Source organism: Vigna unguiculata, chromosome 6 (assembly GCF_037176805.1).
Source record: "Vigna unguiculata cultivar grain cowpea cultivar isolate G323 ecotype 2 chromosome 6, ASM3717680v1, whole genome shotgun sequence".
In the NCBI taxonomy this organism is placed as follows: Eukaryota; Viridiplantae; Streptophyta; class Magnoliopsida; order Fabales; family Fabaceae; genus Vigna; species Vigna unguiculata.
Window position 1 is genome coordinate 43,641,271 of NC_140797.1, and position 26,190 is coordinate 43,667,460.

General features: G+C 30.8%; 3 protein-coding genes across 4 annotated transcripts; 1 reads left to right on the forward strand and 2 right to left on the reverse strand.

The window, feature by feature from the left end:
• Positions 1 to 477: 477 nt before the first annotated feature.
• LOC114188601 (arogenate dehydratase/prephenate dehydratase 1, chloroplastic-like) lies at positions 478 to 4,034 on the reverse strand. The gene is made up of 11 exons (XM_028077173.1): positions 3,806 to 4,034; positions 3,580 to 3,644; positions 3,398 to 3,490; positions 3,104 to 3,304; positions 2,895 to 2,975; positions 2,716 to 2,811; positions 2,498 to 2,572; positions 2,331 to 2,420; positions 1,376 to 1,443; positions 729 to 810; positions 478 to 543 (listed from the first exon to the last, which is right to left on the reverse strand). Exons 1-11 carry the CDS (start codon positions 4,032 to 4,034, stop codon positions 478 to 480), a joined length of 1,146 nt encoding a protein of 381 aa, XP_027932974.1.
• Positions 4,035 to 13,566: 9,532 nt separating this feature from the next.
• Positions 13,567 to 16,064, forward strand: LOC114186627 (uncharacterized). The gene is made up of 2 exons (XM_028074590.2): positions 13,567 to 15,175; positions 15,402 to 16,064. The coding sequence occupies exons 1-2, from the start codon at positions 13,748 to 13,750 to the stop codon at positions 15,774 to 15,776; spliced, it is 1,803 nt and encodes a 600-aa protein (XP_027930391.1). The 5' UTR covers positions 13,567 to 13,747; the 3' UTR covers positions 15,777 to 16,064.
• A 4,334-nt stretch (positions 16,065 to 20,398) lies between these two features.
• LOC114187402 (autophagy-related protein 8C-like) lies at positions 20,399 to 22,182 on the reverse strand. Of its 2 annotated transcripts, XM_028075652.2 has the most exons (6): positions 21,995 to 22,182; positions 21,853 to 21,903; positions 21,584 to 21,639; positions 21,448 to 21,500; positions 20,724 to 20,842; positions 20,399 to 20,648 (listed from the first exon to the last, which is right to left on the reverse strand). In XM_028075652.2, the coding sequence occupies exons 2-6, from the start codon at positions 21,887 to 21,889 to the stop codon at positions 20,554 to 20,556; spliced, it is 360 nt and encodes a 119-aa protein (XP_027931453.1). In that variant the 5' UTR covers positions 21,890 to 21,903; positions 21,995 to 22,182; the 3' UTR covers positions 20,399 to 20,553. The 2 variants fall into 2 exon arrangements, with proteins under 2 accessions (XP_027931453.1, XP_027931454.1); XM_028075653.2 differs by having other exon boundaries at positions 21,853 to 22,088.
• Between the last annotated feature and the right edge of the window lie 4,008 nt (positions 22,183 to 26,190).

Genomic DNA, 26,190 nt, shown 5'->3' on the forward strand with positions numbered 1-26,190 from the left:
ATATTCTCCAATCATAAAAATTTGTAAATCTCATTACTTTTATTATTTTTTAAATTAGATATTCTGAAAGATATTTTTGGATTAGGAGTTTCGAAAAATTCCATGCAGAATATAAGAAAGAAAGTTTAGAAGGAATGTTCTGAAAAATAATTTTAGATTTGGAATTACTTTTTAGAACACTTATTTCAAAAATAATTTTATATTCCGAAACATTCAATCCCATATATATATTTTTTTTTTCCGCAAAGTATTTTTGAATTTGAAACACTTCTTCCAAATATTTTTTATATTCTGGACTTCCAGAAGGTATACAGTGTTAAAAAGGTTACTATTATTGATGTTTGTCTCATGTATTTATAGTTGATAATAAAGAAATGTTGGTTCAGTGTTCTTCCCATCTGCTAAATATTATGATCACATTCTGAAGCACCATCTTAGTAGATGAAAGTGCTACCTCCTCTTGCAGGTGATTTAAGATTAACAAGATATGTCTGTTTTATCCACGGGATAACAACCCAGAACACGAATAAATGTTGTATATTCCTGAAATGAGAGGGGAAAGAACCAACCATTTGAGTTAATATATGTTGTAATAGCAAACTTTGAGAAATGCTTCTACGACATTGGATTTAATACATCTTTCAGATAAGGAGCTAGAATGAGTACTCAAAACAAGAATAGGTTTCTAACATGAAAAGTATGATATTTTTATGATATGATTGGCTAACCTGCAAACTTTCTAAAGCATGTTGTGCATTTGGATTTGTCATAGAAGCTTCAAAATCAATGTAGAAAAGGTTGTCAAAGTACCTGCCACCACAAAATTCAATGTCTAAGTCACAGATTCATAACACTCTTCAAAACAGAATACAGAGCAATTAGTGTTTATCCATGGAGTTAAACCAAACCAAACATCAGTTTTTTTTATAGACGGTTCATTAAAGATATACGATCAGGAATTGACACCACTTTCAATCTAAAATCTTAAAAAAATGAATTTATGGCCTTTTATTCTTATATAGTGTTCCACTTTTTCATCTTTAACTAATGTGGGACTTAGACTTACACTGTTCCACTTTCTCTAATGTGGGACTTAGACTTACACTGATTCCTAACAATATATATATATATATATATATATATATATATATATATATATATATATATATATATATATATATATATATATGGTTTTCAAAGTAAAGCTATGTTAAATTGTGATTCTTTTACATTTTATGAACCAGTTTAGACCCTCCATTTTTTTTTCTTTGGCTATTTAATTATAAGCCAAATATATAGTTTACAAACTGATAATATTGCAAATCCAAAATGAAAAAAAGAAAAAAAAAAGAAGAAGAAAAAGATCACTACTCACTTGATACTCTCATACTTAGAATCATCACGAAGCCTTACTGGGTAACGCTTCACTGGACGGCTTTCTATCTGAAAACGCATCATTAAAGAAATGAGCGCAAAGAAGCACGGGTTTTAAGGTATACTGGATTGAAATTTTAATGAATTCATATAATAAAAATTTAATGCAATTTAAACAATCAAAATTTACTAATTTGGATTTTAATGAGTTCATATAATAAGATTTGCAAAGATGTTTTGAATTATAATACTGATCATGTAAAAGTAAAAAATAAATTATAAGATAACTTGGATAAAAGTAAAACTAAAATAATTTTTTAATATTAATGACTAAATTGATTAAATTTAAAATTACGTTCTTTGTTAACTTTTTTTTCTTCATTATAGTGTTAAAAAACATCATCATATAAATCTGTAGAGATCCTAATTAGGAATCACCTCTATGTTTGCGATCCTTAAAATCCTAACGGGTAATATATAAAGTAAGATAAAGATTGTCTCTTGGTCCAATTGAAAAGAAAGTGTGTTGGATTACAGATTAATATTTCGTATAATATATGAGCTGAGGAAACATTTTATGTGATTAGAAAATGGAAGGTCTAACAATAGATGGAAAAAAAGAAAAAAAAGTAGATGATGACTCTGATGTATATTTATAAATCTAAAATCAATGGTTTAAAATTTATCAAGGTACATCTTGAAAAAGAATGAATAATATTTTGTATGAATATCAAAAGACTTTTTGTCAATTAGAGAAAAATCATAATTACATACTAATTAACGCGTCTTCCTAAAATTATTCTAATAATCTTAGTTTAATACATATAATTTACTTACAATACTTAAATGCTTTAGTTCATATCATAATAAATTATAAAAACTAAAATCTTCTAAAACAATAAACACAACCCTATTAATTTCAAATTTGAATTGGTATAATTGTTATTTTGGCAAACCTTTGACAAATTAATGTTCCTCAGGCCAAAGACTTCTAGGGCTTTCATTAGTACACCGGGACCTTCTTGCAGACTGAAAACAATGCTAGTCTGTGGTAGAAATATTGAATATTCATCAGTAAATTCGTCAAAATAACGTACAAATATATAGATATAGTTTTGTATACCTTGTATGAACCGTTAGTTTCTGGAAGAATAGGATCCCTCGCAAGTATCAAACAACGAGTGATATTGTCATCATCCTAATATATAAAGATAAGGAAATGAATCAGCTCAACTTAACAACAATAACAGACATGTTTTCTATTTTGCGACAAGAGAAAACCAGAGTAAGAGTAACTGTTGTAGCAGTTGAGTCTTTAAAAACATGTAACTGAAGTATTACCTGGATTCCTTCAGCTAGAATGTGGAGACCATATAGTTTTGCTGCTCTTGAACTTGCAATAGCTCCAATGTTCCTTCTTCCGTCTAAGGACACAGCCTGTTCACAATGTCCAAATCATTGTTAGGACATGCAACCCTACAACCTAATCAATGTTTGTTTTCAGTGGAATTGTAAAATACCTTAGCAGCTGCAGCAGTATCATCTACACCAATGTTGGTAACAGCTAAATCAGTAAGCATCATCTCACATTGAACAAGAGCCTGCATGTTAAAACCTTAAATGTTTTACATAGTTATTTGTCATCAACTATGTTCGTGCAAGAGAATAACGTTTTAGGTTATCTTTTGTGAAAAAGATAGAAAAGAATGATACATATATAATAGCCAACCTGAGGATGACTGAGTACAAATTTTAGGTTCTCTTTTGTCGCACCGGTCAATCCCAAGAGGCAGTGGTTAATTAGCAACTGTACCTCCCCAACAATGTGTAGCTTGTGATCAAGAAGTAGATCATAATTATGGTGGATGCTTCCACCTTCAGAACTTTCGATGGGTAGAACAGCTTTATCCACTAACCCCGATTCAACAGCCTGCAGACAAAAAAATATATCATCACAGAATCTATTGGAGAAGACATCATATGCAGACAGAGACATAGGTTTAAAATAAACAAGGAATGGAACCTGGAGTGAAGTCTCAAAGTCATCACATGGCACTGTCTCACATTTTGGATATGCTTTCAAAGCTGCTTCCTCAGTATATGCTCCCGCAAGGCCCTGCATGTCAAGTAATTCACTACTTAGAAGTGGCATTGGTGATGCTATGAATCTTTTATTTGAAAGAAACTATATATCAAGCATCATACCTTATAAGCAACGCACAACTTTGTCCCATCTCTTGAAGAAGAAAACTTATTTGCTGTTAATGGCTCTGCAATTAAAGAAGTTGCTTAGTCATGCCAAAAGCAAGAAGAAAAAGGAAATGAGATGAAGTCACTTCTCTCTAGCAATTGAATTGAAAATCAACCAAAGAAATGAAGATCAAGTAAAAAGATTCAGCTATCAAATTTAAAACTTAACATCGTTTCTCACTTGGAAGCATATTAAGATCTTTGTGAAACCCATCGTCTAACTCGGTTATCTGAACCTGGACCCTGTCAGCATATTGGAAAGATGATTCAACCCCATTCACAACACTCGAACAACAACGTCTCCACTTGCCGCATTTTCCAAGATCATGTTTTGAATTCAAACTCAGTGTAGAAGTTGCAGGCTGAAGAGCTTTGGCACAGCCCCAGATGGAACAACCATTGAGAGCCATGAAGATGAGTGTGGAGGAAGTTGCAGAAGCGATGAAAGTGAAAGTTTTAGTGTGGTTGATGAAGAAATTATTTAGGGTTAGTATTTTAGCAATTTATATTTAGCTTTGGGAATGATATGGCAGTTATGAACTGATGTATGTAGCTGGAATTAAATGAAGTTTTGGGAATTAATAGAAAGAAATGGTAGGAAAGCAGAATAATGTTGATCTTGCAATAGCTTGGATGTAACTGACACGGTTCCGCGTCCTCTCTCTTCATGTATTTTGTTGTCCTTTTTAAAACAAAAACTAATTCTATCTTAAGAATATTAAATATAGATATTTCTTCTGGACAACATTTTCAGTTACTTCCACCTTTATAATATCAATAATATTTTTACAATTTAATTAAAACATATTAATATTACAAATATTAATTAGATTTTTTTATAAAAAATAAAAGTAAATATAATATTATTAAGGATTCAATATCAAATGTAAATATATTTTATTTTCTTCAATATTAAATATTAAGAAAGATTATAAATGTGTAAATATTAAATTGAAGTATCAAATAATAATTAGATTAAGATAGATAATTAGAAAAAAATAAAAATAATTACAGAAAAAAAATATAAAGATCCAAATGAATTTTGTGTGTCTATATAATACACAATTTGAAATAAATCACATAAAGAAAAAAATGAATAACCAAAATTATGATATGGGAAAAAATACCTTAAAGATCCAATTGAATTTTGTGAATTTTGAAGAAGTTGAACAATTTAGAAAAAACATTATGTAGTGAAAGGAAAAAAAATGGATAGTTACAAAAGGACCAAGAAGAACCATAAATATAAATTTTTAAATTATCTAAGAAACTACAAATATTATTAATAATTTAAAATAACTACGAGTATAAGAACAGAATGTGTATGGAGACAAAATGGGATGAATATATAAATATGTACATTCTCATTACTAAATTAAAAGTTTGAATATTAACCGTAACCATACTTAACGATTTTTTTTGTTATCCTTAAGTATGTAAGATAAATATTTTTATAATTCATTAATTTTAAATGATATTATAAAATATATTTATGTAATTTTGTAATTAAATTCATTTATGTCAAATTTAATAATTGACTGTTACAAAATTTCTTCTATTATTGATTATGTAAACCTTTCAAGGTTTTATAATTAATGATGAAAAAATGTGATTTTTTAGCAAAGTTCAGTAATGAAGGTTAAAAAAACTATTTTAACATTGATTCTTCCCGTGTTAAACTCAAAGTAATAACGAATGTTGAAAAAATCTATTGTTTTAAAAGAATTGCCTATTTAGAGACAACTCATATAAAAAGTAAAATATTTCATGTAATTTATATAACCCTAATTTTTTCCATAATATACATAAAAAAGCATATTATATATCATTGAATACCAAATTGAACATATTTCACAAGAAAATGTGTCCTAAATATTTCTGCGTTCTATAAATTTTTGTTTTAATTGGTGATATATTTTCTCTATTTTGTTTGCGAGTAATTAGGTAGGAATTTCTAATGTTTATGGAAAAGAAGTTGAATTTAAATTTAACTTCAAAAAGAAAGTTGTAAACTTAAACACACATGTATGCTTAACATAACTTCGGTTATGTGGATGTATATTCTAGAGCTGTCAAAATGTTTTGAAATTCACGAGTTAACTTGACGGATTCGGACCGGATTAGGTTGAAAATTTTTTACAAATTTCAATATAAGTTGACTTTTTACACGGCCCACTAGGGTTGAATCCGTGGTGAGTCATGTTGGCTTACCAATCCGCAAATAAAGAGTCACACAATTGTTTTTTGTTAAGTTGGACTTTGCATTTGGATCATGTTAGGTTGTTATTTTTAGCCAACACATCAATAATTTGTATTTTGGTGATTTTGGTTTGTATTTGGATTGTATTGAAGTTTATTTAGATCTTAATTACAATTATAATTTAGTTTTGATAAAAAAATTATATTTTTTTTAATTAAGTGAGTCCGTAAATCAATCAGTTAAACCCATCAACCTGTGGTGGATCAGGCTGAGTTCAAATTTTTTTGACTCGCTAATAAATGAGTCGGGTTGGATTGACTCATTAAATGATCAATCCGTAGTTGGTTGAATTGGACCGGACCGAATTACCCAATTTGACAACTCTAATATATTCATTTCAATCATATTTATCATATTTAGAAATGTTTTAACACTATCATTTCATTTGTCTTATAAGGGATGTTATGAAACATTTTGGTAAGCCTATAACTAATATCTTTCTTTACATGCATAGAATCAATGCAAAGTCTAGTTTGGAAGATTAAAAAACACATATAGATCTCTTCTTTTTACTATATTAATGTTCATGGCTTTCTTACAAAATTTCACACTAATTAGATAATTTTTGCGGTTTCACCTTCAACAAACTCATTAACTTTTTTTTTTTTTTTCATTCTAGAACATAAATGAGTTGGATTGAGAAATTCACAATGTTTGTTGTAAAGTATTTTTTTCTCGTGTTTGAATGTAAATAATGTCTTCTTCTGAGATAGAATGTACGGGGTTTATTAAAACTGTATTCGCATTATCATATGTTCGAAAGTCATTAATCATATAAAAAAATATATCACATAACATGGAGACTTCACTTCTCTTTCTCCCATAATTTTCTCAAGTCTTCAAACATAGGACTTATAAAAACATTTATCTTACTTAAAAACTTAAAATCATTATGGACATCATAACATATTTTTCCAAGTATGATAATTTCTAACTTGAAATCATCTCATTAGTTTTGGTCAAGTTGAACGTTTCTCATCCCTTTAGGAACATTTGGATAATATTTTTTAGGTTAAAATACTTCGTTGGTCCTCGTTTTGGTTCAGAAATCTCAAATTGATCCTCGTATTTTAATTGGTCTCAATTTCGTCCTCGTTTTTGTAATTCAGTATTAAATCAGGGTAATCACTAACAGTGTTAAATTTTTTAACGTTAACTTGGTTTTGATTTTCTGACGTGGCGTTTATTATTTTTCAGAATGGCACAGTGACTGCATGGATTGAATTAAAAATAACATAGTGCTTGAAAAACCCTAAATGTTGTAATTAGGAAATTAGGGATTGGATTGGGAAAATCAGTGTGAGGTGTGGATTGCGAACCCCATGTGCGTGGACGAAGGTGAAGTAGGACCACATTTTTTTTCAATTACATTTTCACTGCACCATGACAAAAAAGTTGCAGCCAACAACTTCTTCACTTCCACCCTATCAAACGAAACAAAAAACCCCCAATTGCAAAATTAGGTTTTCCAAAATCAAAATACAAAAACAACATACACAAAAAACATAACTAAATTCATTTCCATATCTCATATCTTGAACTTTGGGCATCTCCAAAATTTTCTCCCTTGTTCTTAGCAGTTCTCATGATTGCCTTCTCATCGCAATAACAAAGAGGTGCGAAATCGAACCTCCTCCCCACACCCCCATGAGAAGAAACGGTAGAATTTGTGCAGGACGAGGACGAGCAAGAATGAGAGGGAGACATTACTGGTGCAGGATGAGCAAAATAGAGGAGACCACAAACCTTCCGCACCCTCTTTCAAATTCAAACACTTACCCTCTCCCAATATTATCTTCTTAAAAGAGAAGACAACAATGGTTGTTTAAGGTGCCAACCACAACTCATTGACACGTAAGATTGAACATTACAGCCACATCATCACATATAAACGCCGTTTGCCAACAGTTAACGATTGCCCTGATTTAATACTGAATTACAAAAACGATGACGAAATTGAGACCAATTAAAATACGAGGACCAATTTGAGATTTCTAAACCAAAACGAGGATCAATGGAGTATTTTAACCTATTTTTTAACATTGGAAGAATCAGCTAAATGATGAAATTGATTGTGTAGTTCTCTTTTATATAAACTTAGTGTAAGTTCCTCTACATAATATACATTCGTATACAACCGCTTAAACCTTAGGACAAATCGAAGATACTATAACATTTGAACTTTCATTATATCTTTTTTTTTTCAAATTTAAAACTATTCCCAAAAATGTGAAAAGCTAATCAAATATACTTTTAGACATATCTAAGAATAATGTTCCTGATTTAATTTTTGTTTTTGTTGAATTTATCCTGAAAATATTAAAACATAGCTCGAAACAAATTCATCATTATTTATAGTGTTTTATTTCAAGTTTAACTTTAGAATAGTTTATCATCGTGTTCTGGTAAGAGTTTTACAATTTTTTTAGAAATTTAAATATATTAAATTTGAATTACTTTAATTTTTAAATATTTTATTTAAAAAACAATTAAAATATGTTAAATATATTTTTTTCATTTTGATAAAATGTTTCGATTACCACCAAATGAAAAAAAGGTTAATCCAACTTTAAATAGACAAAAAAAAAATTACCCACACTTGAATTGAAAAAATAATTTCAAATATTTTAAAAAGTGAAGACGAACATAATATCTTCTCTAATAATAAGATATTTCATCCATCAGATCTGATTAAATCCTAATACCAATGATAAAAGATGAAGTGATTGAATTAATAATTTTCAATCAAAAGCCTTATGAAAACGTGAACATGGATGATTTAATGGTTTAATTAATAATGTTGTTCTTAAAAAGTTTAGCCATGAATGAGATACCTAGCAAGAGGTAGTTGCATGTAAAAAAACAATTGGTGGAAAAAGAAATATATAGCGAAAAGAAGCTTCCTATAGATCTCCTAAAAAGCAGGGATAGCATAGAAATTGGAAATAGCAGCCTACAACCTTTCTTTGATTTGATTTTGATCGTGTTACTGCGTCCTTCAATCCTACGGTTTTAGTAGCAGACCCCTTCCCAACACAACCTAAAGAAGAAACCATTCAAACATGTTTTAATAAAAAGTCATGTAGCTGGTACACACAGGTAAAGCTAAGATTGTAACACTTTGATTCCTTTGCTTTTTGTCTCTCTTTCTCTCTCCCCAATTGCACACACATTAATTAAAAAAAAAAAGAAGATTTGTTTTCCATTTATAAAAAATGAAAGGCTGATAAAGCTGAATTCGTATAATCAGAACAGTTTTACAGTAGCTAGCACATGAAGGATGCACTTTAGTTGGATGATGCATGATGCATCCCTTCGCTTCCTGACTCGGCCATTATAGCACATGAATTATGCACGATCATGACATATGGATAATTAAGCCAAGAGTTTCGTTCGTAAATGGAAAAGATTTTGTTTTGGGTGAGACAACATTTGGTTTATAATTATGGATAAAAATAGCCTTTGGAAAGAAATGTTGAAGAAACTGGAAGATACTCTGCTGCAGAATTGAGATTAGATGATAAAAGCAAAAAGAGAGTTGTGTGAGTGAAATGATTGGGTCCCCTTAGGCTTTTACATGGTAATTTTCAAGACAGCCTTTTAACTGGTCAGTGATTGGGGGTAGGTAAATGAATTTGATTCAAATTGTAGAATTGTGAGGTTAGAAAGAGAGAAGTTATGAAGAAAATATGAATGAAATGGCGTTTGTTTGTGTTGGTGAAATGGGAACATGAGGATCAATAGGGTCCCAAACTTCCCCGACCCAACAGTATGGTAGAAGTTATAAGATGAAACCTTTGTTCACTGTTTTGTGCCTTTCAATCTCAACTTTAGACCAAATCAAAATCAAAACAACAACTCTGGATTTTTTTTTTTTTTCTTTAGCTTGCTTTTAAACTAAAGTGTTGGCTTTTTACTGGATTTTATTTAATTTTGGTAAGAATTAGTTAAATATTTAATACTAATACGTCTATGGTATGATTTGATTCAGCTGTAAACAACGATGTCTCGATTTTAATCCCAGGTCACTGTATATTTAATTGTTAATGTTTTAGCCATAATAAAGTAAAAATTAAGAACAATAATAAAGTATTCTTTAATATAGCATGTAGGGGAACACACACACGACCCCTTAAGTTTCTAAAATATATTTTGATATCCTTTTATTAAATAAATATCTACTTCACAATTTTATTTTATAAATATAATTTTTACAGTTATTTTTCATGGTCTGTTCTATCTATTTATGTTTATACATAAAAAAATATTTTTTGAGTTTTAAATAAATATATTTTTAAATTAAAATAATTATTTTATCAATTTTTATTTTTAAGTAATTCTTTATTTAAATTTAATTATTTTAATTTGATATTTTTTAAATTTAATTATCTTTTAATTATAAAAAATATTTATAAAATAGTTATAAAAATTAGTTTAATTTTATAATAATAATAATAATATTTTTGATATTTTTTATTATAGTAAAAAATGTAAACACACGCGTAACATATTTGTTTTCAGTAACATATATTGTGAAAATGTTTTCCGTGTCATTTATTACAATATTATATTTTTTAAATATTTTTAATGCAATTTTTTTTCTTAATTTAAGAACATAGTACACGTGTTATCAATGCATAAGGAAAATAAACTTTGACATTTATTTAAAATTAAACATTACTAACATTTCTTTTTCTTTGATAGGAATTTCTTTTAAATGATACTTTTATATAAATATTTTTTTTATCAAGCATACTTGATTCACATGAGAATAATTACTAAATAAACAATAGTGAGATTCTAACATTTACATTAAAATAATAAAAAGATATTTTATGAAATCTAATTTTGAGGATTGTTCCGATTCGAAATGTAAACGAGGTATGTTCACATAAGTATAAGAAGAGAATAAGATAAAAAAAATGCAAAAACTTAAAATGTCTAAGTTAAATATTTTATTTTTGTTAAAAACGAAAGTAAATAAAAATTTATCACTTAATTGCATACTTAAACTAGTTATCATTTTTTGTAAAGTTTTTAAAATTAACTTTTTCACGTTTTATCGTTACTCTTTATAACATTTTACATATGCGTTAAAGTTTAACGGAGTGAAGATAAAAAAAGGTTTTAAGAAATTAAACGAAACAGCATCATTTTTTTAAAATGTGATAAAACAATACCCTTTTATTTCATTTTTTTAACTTGCTTGGCACATGTCACTAGTTTGTTAGAAATTTACCCAAAAGAAGTAAGATACATCGAAACAAATTAAATTATAAAAATGAAGAATGAAATTTTTGATTGATAAAACGTGTCATTAAATCAATTTGTCATATACGTTTGTTCTTTTCAAATCGTATACTAGTTGTAAATAAAAATATAAGACAAGTAATAAAAAAAATAATTGTGTTGGTGTTATTTAAATTAATTAATTAGATTTTAAAAATTACCTATAGTTTTAATTTAGTATTTGTAAGAAAAATGAAATCATAGTTAATTTATAATACCATAACAATTGAAATTTCTTTTATTATATTTTGCAGGCATATATGCAAAATGTCTAATTAATATAGAAATAGCAGAGAGGACAAGTTGGTTGGGTTATTTAAAAGCTTCAAACCAAACTTAATCTTATGAATAAGGATAATATTATTTTTGAAACTATAAATTCTCCGTGTTATGAGTAGCGAAAAGTCACGCGCTGCAAAAAGACTAAGATACGTATAAAGCTAGTTCAAAGCAAAGCATATGTATGAACCTGAGTTTTGAGCATGTTTGATAGTATAGGAAACTTTAATATTATTAACTTGATTTGGGTAGTGTATTGTATGCCCCATCGGTTTATTGGTCATGTCCAGTCCTCGGGTCCATCGAATAAAGATGGGAGGGCTCGTATATAAAATATATCCATTGGTCGAACGGTTTCACGGATAAAATGTATAGGACCACCGGTCAATCGGTTTCACAAATGAACCACGTATTATATCGTAAGGAACCATCGGTCGATCGGTCGAACAAACGAACCACGTTAAGGGCCATTAGCCTATCGGTATCACAAACGAACAACATATTAACTTATAAAGAACAATCGGTCGATCGGCCTATATATATTAATTACGCTTAACTCCACAAAGGATCATCGGTCGTTCGGTCCCACACGAACAAACGTCTTAACTTATAAAGGACAATAATTTGATTAGCCACCAAGTCGATCGGCCGGTCAATCTCATAAGTGATTCGTGTAGCGCTTTATATATAACCATCAGTCGATCAGTTATAAACGAATTATTCACTTGTTAACATCAGGAGATAACCAACCTAGTCAAGCGGCCATCGGTCACACGGCCAAACAACACCAGTAAATCGGAATAATTAACGTTAAATAAGTCAGTAATCTTGATTAGAGGATCATTGGACTGTAATTAAGGAACCCTAATCACAGGCCCACACCGGAAACTATAAATAGGGCCCAAAGGTAGGTTGGTGAGGATCTTTAAATTGCATTTATTACGGCAGTTATACTGATACACCGATCGGTCCAGTAACTGACTTAAGCATAGGAGTCTTTTAGACAGGTACCTCGGTCGTCTGCCCAACCGATCGAACGAGGAAGTGGATTTATTGGAGAAGGAGTTATTGCAGTTGCGAGGAGAGGAGATTTCGAGAAAAGGAATAAGATCGAAGAGGCTCTTAGCTCTTGGTCCCTACACAACAGATATATAACCTAAAAATTCAACCTAACTGTAATAAACGTAATTTAAATTCAATTCAACCTATTAAAATGTAGTTAATTATACTTCTCTAAGTTTGAGACTAGTTATCTTTTTGATAATTACATTGATGGTTTGTAGGATTTGTATTTATACTAATACATTTTATTTTCATTATTTTTGTCTATATATAAAGACACGACTTCCACTATTATGTTTATGGTCAAACTCGGTCAGCGGGAAGTGTAAAGACTGAAGACCACTATTTTCACAAATTAAGGAAGAGCAGTAACTAAAATTAAGCATATAAATTAGAGTGCTAAGTTAGACAAGAAAGAATGCATAATTTTAATTTGCAGGAGTATTGTTTAGAATTTGTGAATGTTAATCAATATTATATTTATTAAAAATATTAATTAATACATAAATACATATAGGCCATGAGCAACAGATAGGACGAGCCCACTTAGGAATGTTTTGCAGGATGTAGTCAGTGCCCAGATAGTATTTTAATATCAAGACACAAACAAAATGTAATCAACTATCCATCTATTTATCCACAAAAGTATATTAATTAATCCTAAAGTGCAAAAAATAGGAGCAGCAATTTCTGAGGTGATTAAGTGTGATGCGTGCTTAAATAACAAAAACAACAGAAATTTAGCCATTTGTAATAGTAATTTTGGCACCATCTTAACATTGTAATTACCATTAACCATTTCAACCTATCCCCACACTCACTCACACAAAAGCATTTTAAATTCAAATATTACCCGTCACGTCTTTTACTTGTTGAAAAAACTTAGTATATTGTCTTGCTTTGAATGCATCTCATGCCAACTTCCCACATAAAATCTAACTAATTGGAGAACAATAGGTAGCACCACATTCAAAAAGGCAAAAAAGAGTAACTCATACATGTGAATAAAATAAAAATCACAATTAAAGATCATTGATTAATAAACATAACGTTTAGTAACAACACCCCCACTTTTACGTTTTAAGGTTTTAAGAGTAGGGAGAAGCAAAAGAACCGGTCACGGGCAAAGCGTTGCAATAACAAAAGAAAAACACATTGCTCTCAACTCTCTTATTCAGGCTGAGTTAGTGTTTTTTTTTTTTATCTGAGTTTCATCATAATTTGCAAATAGAGATGGCGAAATCGACCAAAGATTCGACGTCGTATCCACCGATAAAGGCAGAGCAATACCTACACAGCCCCGTTCACTACGCGGTGGCGATTCGCGACCACGCTAAACTTTCCAGAATAATTTCTTCACTTCCCCGGGTTCCCGATCCTGCCCGAGTCATCACTGAGTCCGACTCCCTCGCTCACGAGCGACTCGCGGAAAAAATCTCCGCCGTGCTCGACCGCCGCGACGTCCCGTTCCGCGAGACGCCTCTCCACCTTGCTGTCCGCCTCAACGACATCGTCGCCGCGAAAGCCCTTGCTTCCGCCGGAGCCGACATCTCCCTCCACAACGGCGCTGGCTGGAACCCGCTCCAGGAAGCGATTTGCCGGCGCGCCTCCGATGTCGCGCACCTCCTTGCTAGACTCCACCACCGCGCCGCATGGGCGAAGTGGCGGCGACGCCTGCCGCGACTTGTTGCCGCGCTCCGCCGCATGCGCGACTTCTACATGGAGATCTCGTTTCACTTCGAGAGCTCCGTGATCCCCTTCGTCGGGAAAATCGCCCCCTCCGATACGTATAAAATCTGGAAGCGCGACGGCAACCTCCGCGCTGACACCACCCTCGCCGGCTTCGACGGCCTCAAAATCCACCGCGCAGACCAGAGCTTCCTCTTCCTTGGCGACGGCGACGGCAAAGGCAGCATCCCCGCCGGTTCGCTCCTCGTGCTCAACCGCGACGATAGAAAAATCCTAGACGCGTTCGAGAATGCCGGAGCTCCGATGAGCGATTCTGATGCGGCGGGCTTTTGCTCGCAGAGCAGCGTCTACCGGCCGGGGATGGATGTAACAAAAGCAGAGTTAGTTGGTAGAACCAATTGGAGAAGACAAGAGAAGATGGAAAACGTCGGAGAGTGGAAAGCCAGGGTTTACGAAGTGCATAACGTTTTTTTCAGTTTCCGGTCACGAAAAGTTGCTGTCGGTGGATCTGACGTGGCCGGGAGCGAGCAGGTTTTGCCATTGGAGCTGGACGAAGACGAAGACGGTTTTCTCGTTGCGGAAAATCCGAGTTTTGGAATCCCAGCGGCTTCTAATAGCAATGACGATAAGAGAAGACATAGTAGTTTTGTTCGAGAAGAACGAGAGTGGGTCCCGGTGGGGAGAAAAAGCGTGGATTTGCCTTCCATTTCGGTGGCGCCGCCTAGGAAATCTTCCGCCATGGCGCCGCCTAGGAAATCTTCCGCGATGGCCCCGCCTATGCTGGAGCCGCCAATGAAGGAGAAAGAATATTTGAGAAGTTTGCGGCCGGCGGTGTGGCTGACGGAGCAGTTTCCATTGAAGACGGAAGAGTTGTTGCCATTGTTGGACATTCTGGCGAACAAGGTGAAGGCGGTACGGCGGCTGCGGGAGTTGCTGACGACAAAGTTCCCGGCGGGCAGTTTTCCGGTGAAGGTACGTGTGGTGGTTGACTATTGACTGTTGTTAGTTTGAATTGTGCGTGTGAGTGTGTGGGACCGCATGAACCGAAAATGATTAATTTGATAATTGTTTTGATTTGATTGATGGATGTGATGTGCGGGTTTTGCGAAAATTCGTGAATGATTTTAATTTGTGATCGACGGTGGTGATGGAAAATGAAAAAGGTCGTGTTTTTAATGTTTTGGTATATGTGGGGCAGGTGGCGATCCCCGTGGTCCCCACAGTGAGGGTGGTGGTCACGTTTACGAAGTTCGTGGACCTGCAACCTCTGGAGCAGTTCTACACGCCGCTCTCGAGTCCTTCGCATTTGCTCAGTGCAGATGATGATGATCTTGATAGTGATCATAATCGGCAGAAATTACTAAGACAGAGTTCATCATCTTCTGGGGGTTCCACGTGGCTGAGACGAAGTACTAGTAGTAGCCAATCCTGGAGTAAACACCAACAGCGATGCTCTTCTGGGGCTCTGGATTCGGATCCTTTTGCCATTCCTGCTGGATATACGTGGACCAACAGTGGGGATGATTCCTCACGGAAAATGAACAAGTCCAACTCCTTCAGAAAATCAAAGTGAAAACACTAATACACCAAGTATCAAGTGTGCACTGATTGGAGTTTTAAGATGAGACAATTCCATGAAATATTTGAACCATTGTAGCAATGTGTCAAAAGCTGTATCCATTATTGTGTAAATATCCCGTATTGTTTTTCATTAATCAGCTGGGGGCTTTGGGATAACCGTGTTCATAAAGAGGATCCTCAGCATAGTTTTTAGAAGTAAGAACTGAATTACTTGACCAAGTTTTGTTTTGTCTATCATAGCCAAATTATTGCAGAGAAATAGATTATACCTTTTTGTCCATGTTTTTTGTTAAGTACATTTGAAATGGTTATTGCGAATGCAACCATGGCCTTGGACCTGATTTTGGCTAAGTTTCATTGTGGAATTCGTAATTCTCATTTGATTAGTTTACGGTTCGTATTTTGTCATTACTTGTCACTATTTTTCATTATTTTTCCGAGTGCTTGTTCGGCGTCAAGTAATTGGTAAGGATGTGAAAGCTACTACTTGTAAGCTGTAACATCATCTTAAACGCACGTGTTAGTGCCCTTATGACGTGAAGCCAGAGTAATGTATGGGGAATAACATGAATGACAGAGGGTAAATTGAAACTATTGATCATGTTATCTAACAAACACCGCCGTCCTCGTTGGCTCGTTGATGTTACCGATGCGACAAGAATATCTAAGACTCTCAACATTAAAATTTAACGGTCAACAATAACCGGCAGGGATAGTGAGGAAAATGGTCAAAGACTCGAAGGCACATTAGACTTTATTTACTTTGTCAAAAGTAGCCTTAATCGAGAGCACAAATAAGCATGTAATGCACTGTTGTACAGATGTATAGTGTTGCATAAAAGGACATTGCTTAAGTTTTGCTCTAATGACCAAAACAATTTTCGTACATTTCTCAGTAGATAGAGCAAGAAACGTTTGATGTTGGATTGGAGAATGACTAAAGATGAAAGTCACGAAATTGTAATATTTTGACTGCAAATAGCGCCTACAGTGTTGGTTTAGTTACTATCAAATGTACTGCGTATTTTGATTTGGATGAGGCTCCACTGACTTTTACTCTGTCTCCACACTCAAGATTCATTCTCCCTAGACATTAGTACAGATCAAGACATTTCCTGGAATCTTTATTCCTTTTACCCCACTCTTTGGACTAAGCTTTCCCTTTTCTTCTTTAAATTTCTCACTGTAATCTTCAACAACATTTTAAATCCCAATTAATAAACCCCGGGCCCTCAGTAATCCCACAAGGCTATTTCAACAAATCTCACCGGTTTATCTTTTACTCCTTTCAACAAAAGAAAATGCTACCATTACACGAAGTTGATGCTAGAAGCAGTTCAAAGTTTTTATGACCAGATGCTAGCTAATGTTGTTGTGCCCGCAAAGCTCAACAGGGTTCTCTTTTGTTTAATCTCTGATTTTGATGTGTGTTATTTTTCCCACAAATGGCGTATGATAACGCAATGATTGAGTGCTATTATAATAAATTAAGTAGAAGAAACAGGGCAAGGGAAATGCATGCCTGGATAGAAGTGGACTAAGGTGGTTCCATCACAATAATAAACGACAAATACCAAATTCACATTGTCTAAAGGATAACTAACTTACAAAGCTGGCCAAAGTATCACTACAACGTGACAAGGTTGAGAATTAAAAATTAACAAAGATGCATCACAAACTTTGCTTAACCAAGCGGCAATATTCAAATTGGTGAATCGGCAAGTGCTGCTACGAAAACATAAAAGATATATCAGGAAAAGAATAAACAATGTATTGATTCAGCTCTCACTTCTGTTCAGTTTAACTCCTCTTTCTACGCCTAATACCGACAACTGAGTCACACGAGGTACTACCCATGTCTCTGACCATTACTGCATCAAGTTTTCTATTTAATTTTATTATAATTTGCCAAAAATCACATTTGGGTAGATGCTGTAACTGCTATAACTTATTAAATAACATATCACATCTAAAACGTAGAAATTGTGACCAAACATACTATGTAAGGTAAGGTACGGCATGATTCTTGGATCTCCTCTGATTCATGGGCACGTGCCCGATTGATGTTGCAAATACATTATTTTTCAAGGCAAATGCTTTCTTATGTGTGCCCAGGATTATAATATATTCGAGATACTGATTCATCGGTGAAAAAGTTAATTACTAGGCCTCCCTCACGAAGTTTGTTAAGATGTAGCAATGATTTACTGCGCCATTGTTCCCGGTAATGAAAAATGAGGTTCCTAAACAAATCTATAAAAGGTTTAACAATTAATATAGTCTCCTTTTATTGTATCCACGGCACAGAGAGTGAAAGCTGGGGAGCGAAGCACCAAGTTGGGCTGATGATGAATGGGGTGCAATAGTTGTATTGGTGCCATGGAGGATTATGGCACTATATCCCGAAAATACTCCCGCAAGAACAAGAATTTGGGCACCAGTATCGTTTTGTATGTGCTTTCATGGATCTTTTATTTAGAAAAGTCTATAATCACTTGTTGAAATGTCTCTGATCATTTATTTCGAGGTCTAAATAAGTTTTGCTAATGTGATCCTTTTCTTCCAATAATATATTCTTACTTCAGAATGTTTCTTATATCACCTTTCAAATAATTAACATTAACCTCCTCACCTCTCACTTTTCTAATTAAATCTTTAATATAATGCAAGAGTTGTTGAATATGTTTGTTTTAATCTTCATCTATAACTTCCTTTTTACTATGTTTAAAAAGATTAATTTATTCTTTTATTGTATATTAATATACATATTTTTGAAAAATAAAAATTTTAAAATAATTGATCGTAATCTAATTGAAAGTTTGGAGAAATAATTACTAAAAAACTCTAATAATCAAATTATAATTAAAAAGTAGTTATGAAAAAACATATATATTAACTTTTCTTTTCTTTTCATAAAAAATAATATACAAAGATTCATCAAATAAAAAAAATTAACTATTAATAATAATATTTCAATATTAAATGAGACAAAAGAGAAATACAATTGTTAAGCAAAGGATAATATATAAGAAATGAGAGTAAAAATAATAAATTTGTATCTAATTTTTTTTTTTCAAAAAAAAAAGATGAAAGCAAATGAGTACAATAGATGAAAAATTAAAAAAACAACAAAAAAGAATATATATATATATATATATATATATATATATAAATACTTTATTCTTTATTATATTTAATTTTATGTTTTATTATTTAGCATTAGATTTTATACTTTTTAAAAAGAAATAAAAATATAATTAATTTAATTTTCACCGAATACGTATATGATTTAAAAATTTTAACAAACCTCAAAAAAATTTTAAAATTTTAAAAATGTAAAATCTCTCTGCTCTGTCTCTGCTGTTTGAATTTTTAATTGGGGATTTAGAATTTATGTTTCAAAACAGAATAAAAATTCCCCACGAATAAGAGAAGATATCATATTGTGATTTTCCATTGGGGTTTTAGTCTTAATTAGGGTTCTTGTTTGGAGTTTCTATTATATTAATCAAACTGGATCAGACCCATCATAAATAAGTAATTAAACCTCTTTATTATTTTTTGAATCCAAAACAATAAATTTAAGATCCCAATTTTTCATGCTTAGGAATAGTTATGAAAATTATTATACACATTCTAAAACTGAACAATTATATACACATTCTAAAACTGAACAATGATATTTTGTATCTTACCTGCTGTTTGATTCGATATGAAAAATAATATAAGATACAAAGATATAATATATTCAATTATGAGTTCAAAAGAATTAAGGAATTGTGCATCTGGAATCGATGAACACTGGATCAAAATAATTAAAGAATTGTGCATCTGAAATCAATGAACACTGGATCATGGAAGCGCGTGTGCAGAAGATTAAAAAATGTGTTTCACATGCATCAAAAGCCAATTCAAGGGAGAGGAAATCCAAACAGTTGGGAGGATCCAAATCTACCTTTCATTTCATTCTAGACTATATTAATTTGGACCCCAACAAAATCGGGTGGGAAAATATTATTTTTTATTAATTTATTTAATATTTCCATTAATAAACGGGGAAAGAAACCGTCCAGTGTACATATTTTTTTCCGATATAAGATTTTCCATTCATTAGTTTTAATCCATTTTTCAAAAGAAGAAAAAAAAAAAACTTCATTGGCAAGAGAATATATCCTAAGTAAAATCACTTAAGACTAGTGGGTTGATATATGTCTTGCGAATCGCTGAATCATTGACTATGGGAGCCCAATATAAAGTGGATCGGTGTCAGAGAGAAAACATTAATCAAAGATTGATAGATTTTTCTTTCAATGTAAATTACTGTTTAGTCTTTTTAAGTAAAGAAACTTTATTTTTTAGTCCAATGTCCCATTCGTTCTGAAAAATATATTTTAGATTCCAGAAAACTAAATCCACAAGAAGTTAACAAAATGTAGAAAGAAATACCCTAAGTTCGGACAACCTCGAAACCTCGTTACAGGATATTACCTCCCCATTAATTTGTTCCTAAAATAGTGCTCTTCTATACTTTTCACCCAAAAAGCAGTATAAAAAAAGTATACCAACGCTACTAAAACCCAGCAACACGACTCCAATGCTTGGTAACAAACAGAATTCTCCAAAAGAACATGCATTGATAATCAAATCATAATTCAAAGATAACAAGCTTAATCAAAGTGTAGGATAACAATACTAAAAAGGGGCCGTGCACTGACAATTGGGTGCAGAGAATATCAGGATTTATTTACAGAAGTTAACATGTATTATGCCTAGTGGGATCCGAAGGTGTTCTCTCCACTGTAAGTCATGTAAAGAAAGCCATCTTGATCCTTATTTTCCTCATAAATAGCAGACATCAGAGCAGCTGCAACACCAAGGAATCAGTACATAATCATTGCTAAAAAGGTAAAAACATCATTCGGCATGACTGGATACTTACCAGTTGAAGGTAGAGTGTTGTTGATGAAAACAAAAATAGCCTTCTCTGCACCGAGCTTAATCCTTTTGCGGACAACATAAACAAATTGGCCAACAGTTAAATCAGCAGGGACAAGGTATCTGCATAATGACAACAACAAGTGAAGCAACTGAGAATCCACTAACGCACAGTATCAGATCAACATGAACGCAGGAACATTGAAAGAAAACTATGTCTGGTCCTCCAATTTTCAAACTTATCTCTAGTTTACACTCTCCAATGTTCAAAATAAACTTAAAAAACTATCGAACTGTATCTCGTAGGTAATTTCACTGTCAAAAGAGATTGTTGGATTAGAAAAAAACAATATTCATATTCGCAGAATGTCCCATTCACAAATCAAATTACCACGACTTCTTCGATTAAGAATGACCTTCAAACTAAAGCAAACCAAATTCATTCTAAAAAATTGAGAGTACTAAGCAATAACCATTCCTGCACATGTTCATAGCCATTCTGGACATGCATTCGCAGAATTTCCATTCATAAATCAAATTACCAACAACTTACGGCTTGGCCAAGGTAAAATAAAATAGATTCATTGTACTACTAAGAATTGTATGAGTTCATCGTTAATTTTTTAAGCATTTCATGTAACAAACATATTTCAAACATTCAAACATGCTTCATATATCCAAATGTGGGAAAACGATTATTAGTAGCATAACATGAAAAAATCATTTACTTCTTCTTATCAATGTCAGGAATGTCAGTTCTGTCAGCTTTCTCCACAATCACCTGCACATATAATTGCCATATTTAAACAAAAGCGCTTCAACAATAAAACATAAACAGAGCATCTACATTGACTACAATCTTACAGGTATTCTATCAGGATATTTCTCTCTAATGCGAGAAGCTTCGGCCTGCCTTCTTTCTGAGAAGTAAAAAAGACCAAACTGTTAGCAAAGTCGAATGAACAAGAATTTCATTCTTCAATTTTAAATTTTTAAAATACAAAAGTGTTTTGAATTCCAAATGATTATAAGAAAACAAAGTCGAATGAACAAGAATTTCATTCTTCAATTTTAAATTTTTAAAATACAAAAGTGTTTTGAATTTCCAATGATTATAAGAAATTGAAGAATACCGAAAGGATGTTGAAGCTTGAAAGAGGTTTTGGCCATGATGAAATCGGAATCTGCAGATTTAAAACAACCCAAAAATTAAAAATTGGGCCACCACCAAAACGAAAGAAGGGAGTAGAGGTGAAGAAAAGGAGAAGAGAATACTAAGAAACGGAAGAAGGTATGTCTCTGTCTGGTTGGGAAGGAGATGGAACAGAAGAAATTAGGGTTTGGCTTTAGTTGCTTATTATGTTCTGTTTGAGTCCAACACGAAAACTCTACTTATACTTTCTGCATACGCCTCGAATCGTCCCTTCACAAGTAAACTTCGCTGGATATATAACCATCGCCAACACATTTACACGTAACAGATTTGTTATCTTTTTAGGTTAGTTTTGTTATATAATATAAAACAGTTTTTATTATATATCGTGTGTATATATATATATATATATATATATATATATATATATATATATATATAAATAAAACCGTTTCAATATTTAGTAGTATTTTAATTTTTTATAAATCTACTTGTAGTATTTTAGTTTATTTTAATTTATTTATTTTGTTTAAGTTTTTTATTAAAAAGTTGTAAATAGATTTTTTTTTAACAAGTTCCAAATTTAAAAAAATGACATGTATTCTTTAATTAGTATTACATAATTAAAGACATGTCACGTTGTAATTCTTTTTTACGTTATAATTTTTTTACGTATCAATTTTCCTAATATGATACGTGACGTTAACACTTATCTAAATTTATATTTAAAATATTTACATATTTTTTTAATATTTTATTTTGTTAAATAATATAAAGTAGTTTTTTATTGTATAATATATATATATATATATATATATATATATATATATATATATATATACAAAAGAAAATCGTTTCAATATTAAGTAATATTTTAGCTTTTTATATGTTTACCTCATATGTTTAACTAGTAATACCAATATAATTAAAGACATGTCATGTCATTATTTGTTTTGTAATTTTTTTTTTATTGACGTGTCATGTTTTAAGTTTCGTAGTATGACACACGTGTCATTAAGATATCACGTTCAAAAGTAACAGATTTACGTTACATTTGTTAGGTTTTATTATATAATTCAAATTAGTGTTTATTTTATATATATATATATATATATATATATATATATATATATATATATATATATATATATATATAACGTTCCATAAAGTGACGCATCCACAACATATCTACGTTATTTTTTAGGTTTTGTTACATAATTTAAATTGGTACTTATTATATATTGTATATATATTCAGTAACATTTTAGTTTTTTTATAAGTTTACCTTTTGGTATGAGTTTATGTTTAATTACTTGTGCAAGTTTTTTATTCAAAATTGGAGATACGAATTTATTTCTTTCGTTTTTTTTTTCATGATTAATATTATAAATAAACTTAAAGACATGTTACCTCGTACTTCATCCCTCGTAAAGTATATTTTTTTGTTTATGTATCAAATTTCGTTGTAAAGTATATTTTTGGTTTATGTATCAAGTTTCGTAATTTCGTAATGTGATATGTGGTACTAATAATAACTTTTTTTTCATAAAATGAACATCTACACCTAACATATTTACGTTATCTTTTTTAGGTTTCGATATATAATGTAAAGTAGTTTTTACTATATATTGTATACATAAAGAAAAATCGTTTCAATATTAAGTAGTATTTTAGTTTTTTATATGTCACCTTTGATATTTTAGGTTATGTTTAATTATTTATTTTTCCCACATCTTCTGTGAAAAAGTTGGAGATAAGACATTTTTTTTAACAGGTTACAAATTTTAAAAATTTTCATTAATGTCTTTTAATTAGTATTGCAAAGTTAAAAACATGTCACATAGTTTTTTTTTTTTTTTTTGTGTGTAAAATATATCAAGTGTGAAGTTTAACATTCTTCCATTCTTCCATAAGATGACATATTCACAAATAACATATTTACGTTATATTTTTTTGGGGTTTTGTTATATAATTTAAATTAGTTTTTATTATATATTGTTTGTATACATAAAAACGTTTCAATATTTAGTAATATTTTAGCTTTACATAAGTCTACCCCTCAGTATTTTAGGTTATGTTTAATTACTTATTTTTTCCACATTATTTTTTGTTAAAAAGTTAGAGATAGGACTTTTTCCTTTTTAACAAGTTCCAAATTTTAAAAAATTGAGCGGTCTATGTGATTTTAATTAGTATTAAAAATATAGTTAAAGATATATTATGTCGTAGTTTTTTTTTCTCTAAAATATTTTTTTTTCACGTTTTAAATTTTTTTGACACGTCACACTAACATATTTTTGTTATTTTTTTTTAGGTTTTGTTACATAATGTAAAGTAGTTTTTATTATATATCGTATATATACATAAAATCGTTTCAATATTAAGTAATATTTTAGTTTTTTATAAGTCTACCTGTATTTTAGGTTACGTTTAATTACTTATTTTTGTCCACATTTTTTGTTAAAAAGTTGAAGATAGGAATTTATTTTTTATTTTTCAACAAGTTCCAATTTTTTAAAAAATTGAGTCCATTATATCTTTTCAATCAGTATTACAAAAATAGTTATAGACATATTATATCGTAATTTGTTTTTTCAAAAGATCTTGTTGGTTCATGTGTCAAGTTCCGTAACGTGACACGTAATACTAACAATAACTTACATGTTCAATCTTAACGGATTTAAGTTACTTTTTTATGTTTTTTTATATAGTTATATAATATAAAGTAGTTTTTATTATACAATGTATTTATACAGAAAATCGTTTCAATATTTAGTAATAATTTAGTTTTTTATAAGTCTATCTTTTAGTGTTTTAATTTATGTTTAATTATTTGTTTTGTCCACAATATTTGTTAAAAGATTGGAGCTAGGACTTTATTTTCTTTTTCAACCAATTCCAAATTTTAAAAAATTGAGTGCATCCGGTTTTGTTGATTAGTATTAAAAATATAGTTAAAGACATGTGACTTCGTAGTTTTGTTTTTTTTTTAGATATATTTTTTGGTTCATGTATCAAGTTTCGCAGGGTAACACGTAATAAAACAATGACACATTTACATCATCATTTCTTGATTTTGTTATATAATATGAAATAGTTTTGTATTGTATATTGTATATATACAGAATACCGTTTCAATATTTAGTAGTATTTTAGCTTTTTATAAGTCCACATTTTGGTCTTTTAGTTTATATTTAATTGCTTATTTTGTCCCTATTTTTTTTGTTAAAAGGTTAAAGATAAGACTTTATTTATTTTCTTAACAAGTTCCAAATTTTAAAAAAGTGAGTCTATAATATCTTCTTAATTAGTATTACAAAAATATAATTAAAGATTATCGTGTTGTAAAATATTTTTTTTTCATGTGTCAGGTTTTGTAAAGTAACACATGATATTAACGATAATCTTCTTCAATCAAATGACACATTCCTTATCCCATATCCATTTTTCAGAAAAAAAATTATTCTCATTCTCTCCCCAAACGCAACGGACATCATGTCTCATAAAATAAATTTCATAAATCTTTTTGAACATATTTTTCAAGCTTCAGAACGCCTAATACAAAACATTAAAAATGCATCAATTCAAAATATAAATATATAATTCAGAAAATAGTTTTGGATTCCATTTTTCTCTGTTTTGAACATATCCCCAAAGTCAAAAGTATATATTTCTTATTAGACATTTTGGAGAGCTATTACAAAATTTATAGTTTAGACTTTCTTCTTTCACTATCGGAATACATGTTATAGAACATAAATATTTTTTTTTTCTTTTTTATTACACTTGGCATTTGATTTTATCACATCTATTATGGATTAAGTCTATGACATATATAAGATGAATTTGACATGTTTCTAAATATAGACTATATTAATATGAATTATATTTTATCTTCTAATATAATACATAATAAATGTATATACAATAAAATTATAGCGATCTTTTTCCAATAAAAAAGATAAATATAGTTACTGTATAATTATCTTGATGCCGTGAAGTTATCAATATATAGTAATGTTGTATGTTATACTCAAACTGACTGGTTAGAATGGACGGTGATAATTACTTTTAATCCTGAATTTGTCATTGTGATGTTAAAGTCGTATATATAGAACAAATGGATAAAAAAGAGAGTATATTGTTAAGTTATGAAAGAGATAATAAGGACAATTGTGACTAAAGTAATTAAGTCTCCATATACCACCTTTCAATAGTTGACAAGGCAACATATCCCTTTAGTAAGTAGCAAAGTGTTAATTAACTCTATGGGCTAATTAAGGATAATCTCTTTTTTACTTTGATTGTAATTATTTAC

Excerpts from the sequence above, each read along its gene's own strand:
- LOC114186627 (XM_028074590.2), top strand. The coding sequence starts at position 13,748 with ATGGCGAAATCGACCAAAGATTCGACGTCGTATCCACCGATAAAGGCA. Across the intron at positions 15,176-15,401 it reads CGGGCAGTTTTCCGGTGAAG|GTGGCGATCCCCGTGGTCCC; the intron begins GTACGTGTGGTG and ends TATGTGGGGCAG.
- LOC114187402 (XM_028075652.2), bottom strand. The coding sequence starts at position 21,889 with ATGGCCAAAACCTCTTTCAAGCTTCAACATCCTTTCG. Across the intron at positions 21,640-21,852 it reads CAAGCTTCAACATCCTTTCG|AAAGAAGGCAGGCCGAAGCT; the intron begins GTATTCTTCAAT and ends TTTACTTCTCAG. Across the intron at positions 21,501-21,583 it reads AATATCCTGATAGAATACCT|GTGATTGTGGAGAAAGCTGA; the intron begins GTAAGATTGTAG and ends TTATATGTGCAG.
- LOC114188601 (XM_028077173.1), bottom strand. The coding sequence starts at position 4,034 with ATGGCTCTCAATGGTTGTTCCATCTGGGGCTGTGCCAAAGCTCTTCAG. Across the intron at positions 811-1,375 it reads TCTAAGTATGAGAGTATCAA|GTACTTTGACAACCTTTTCT; the intron begins GTGAGTAGTGAT and ends TTGTGGTGGCAG. Across the intron at positions 544-728 it reads ATGCTTTAGAAAGTTTGCAG|GAATATACAACATTTATTCG; the intron begins GTTAGCCAATCA and ends CTCTCATTTCAG.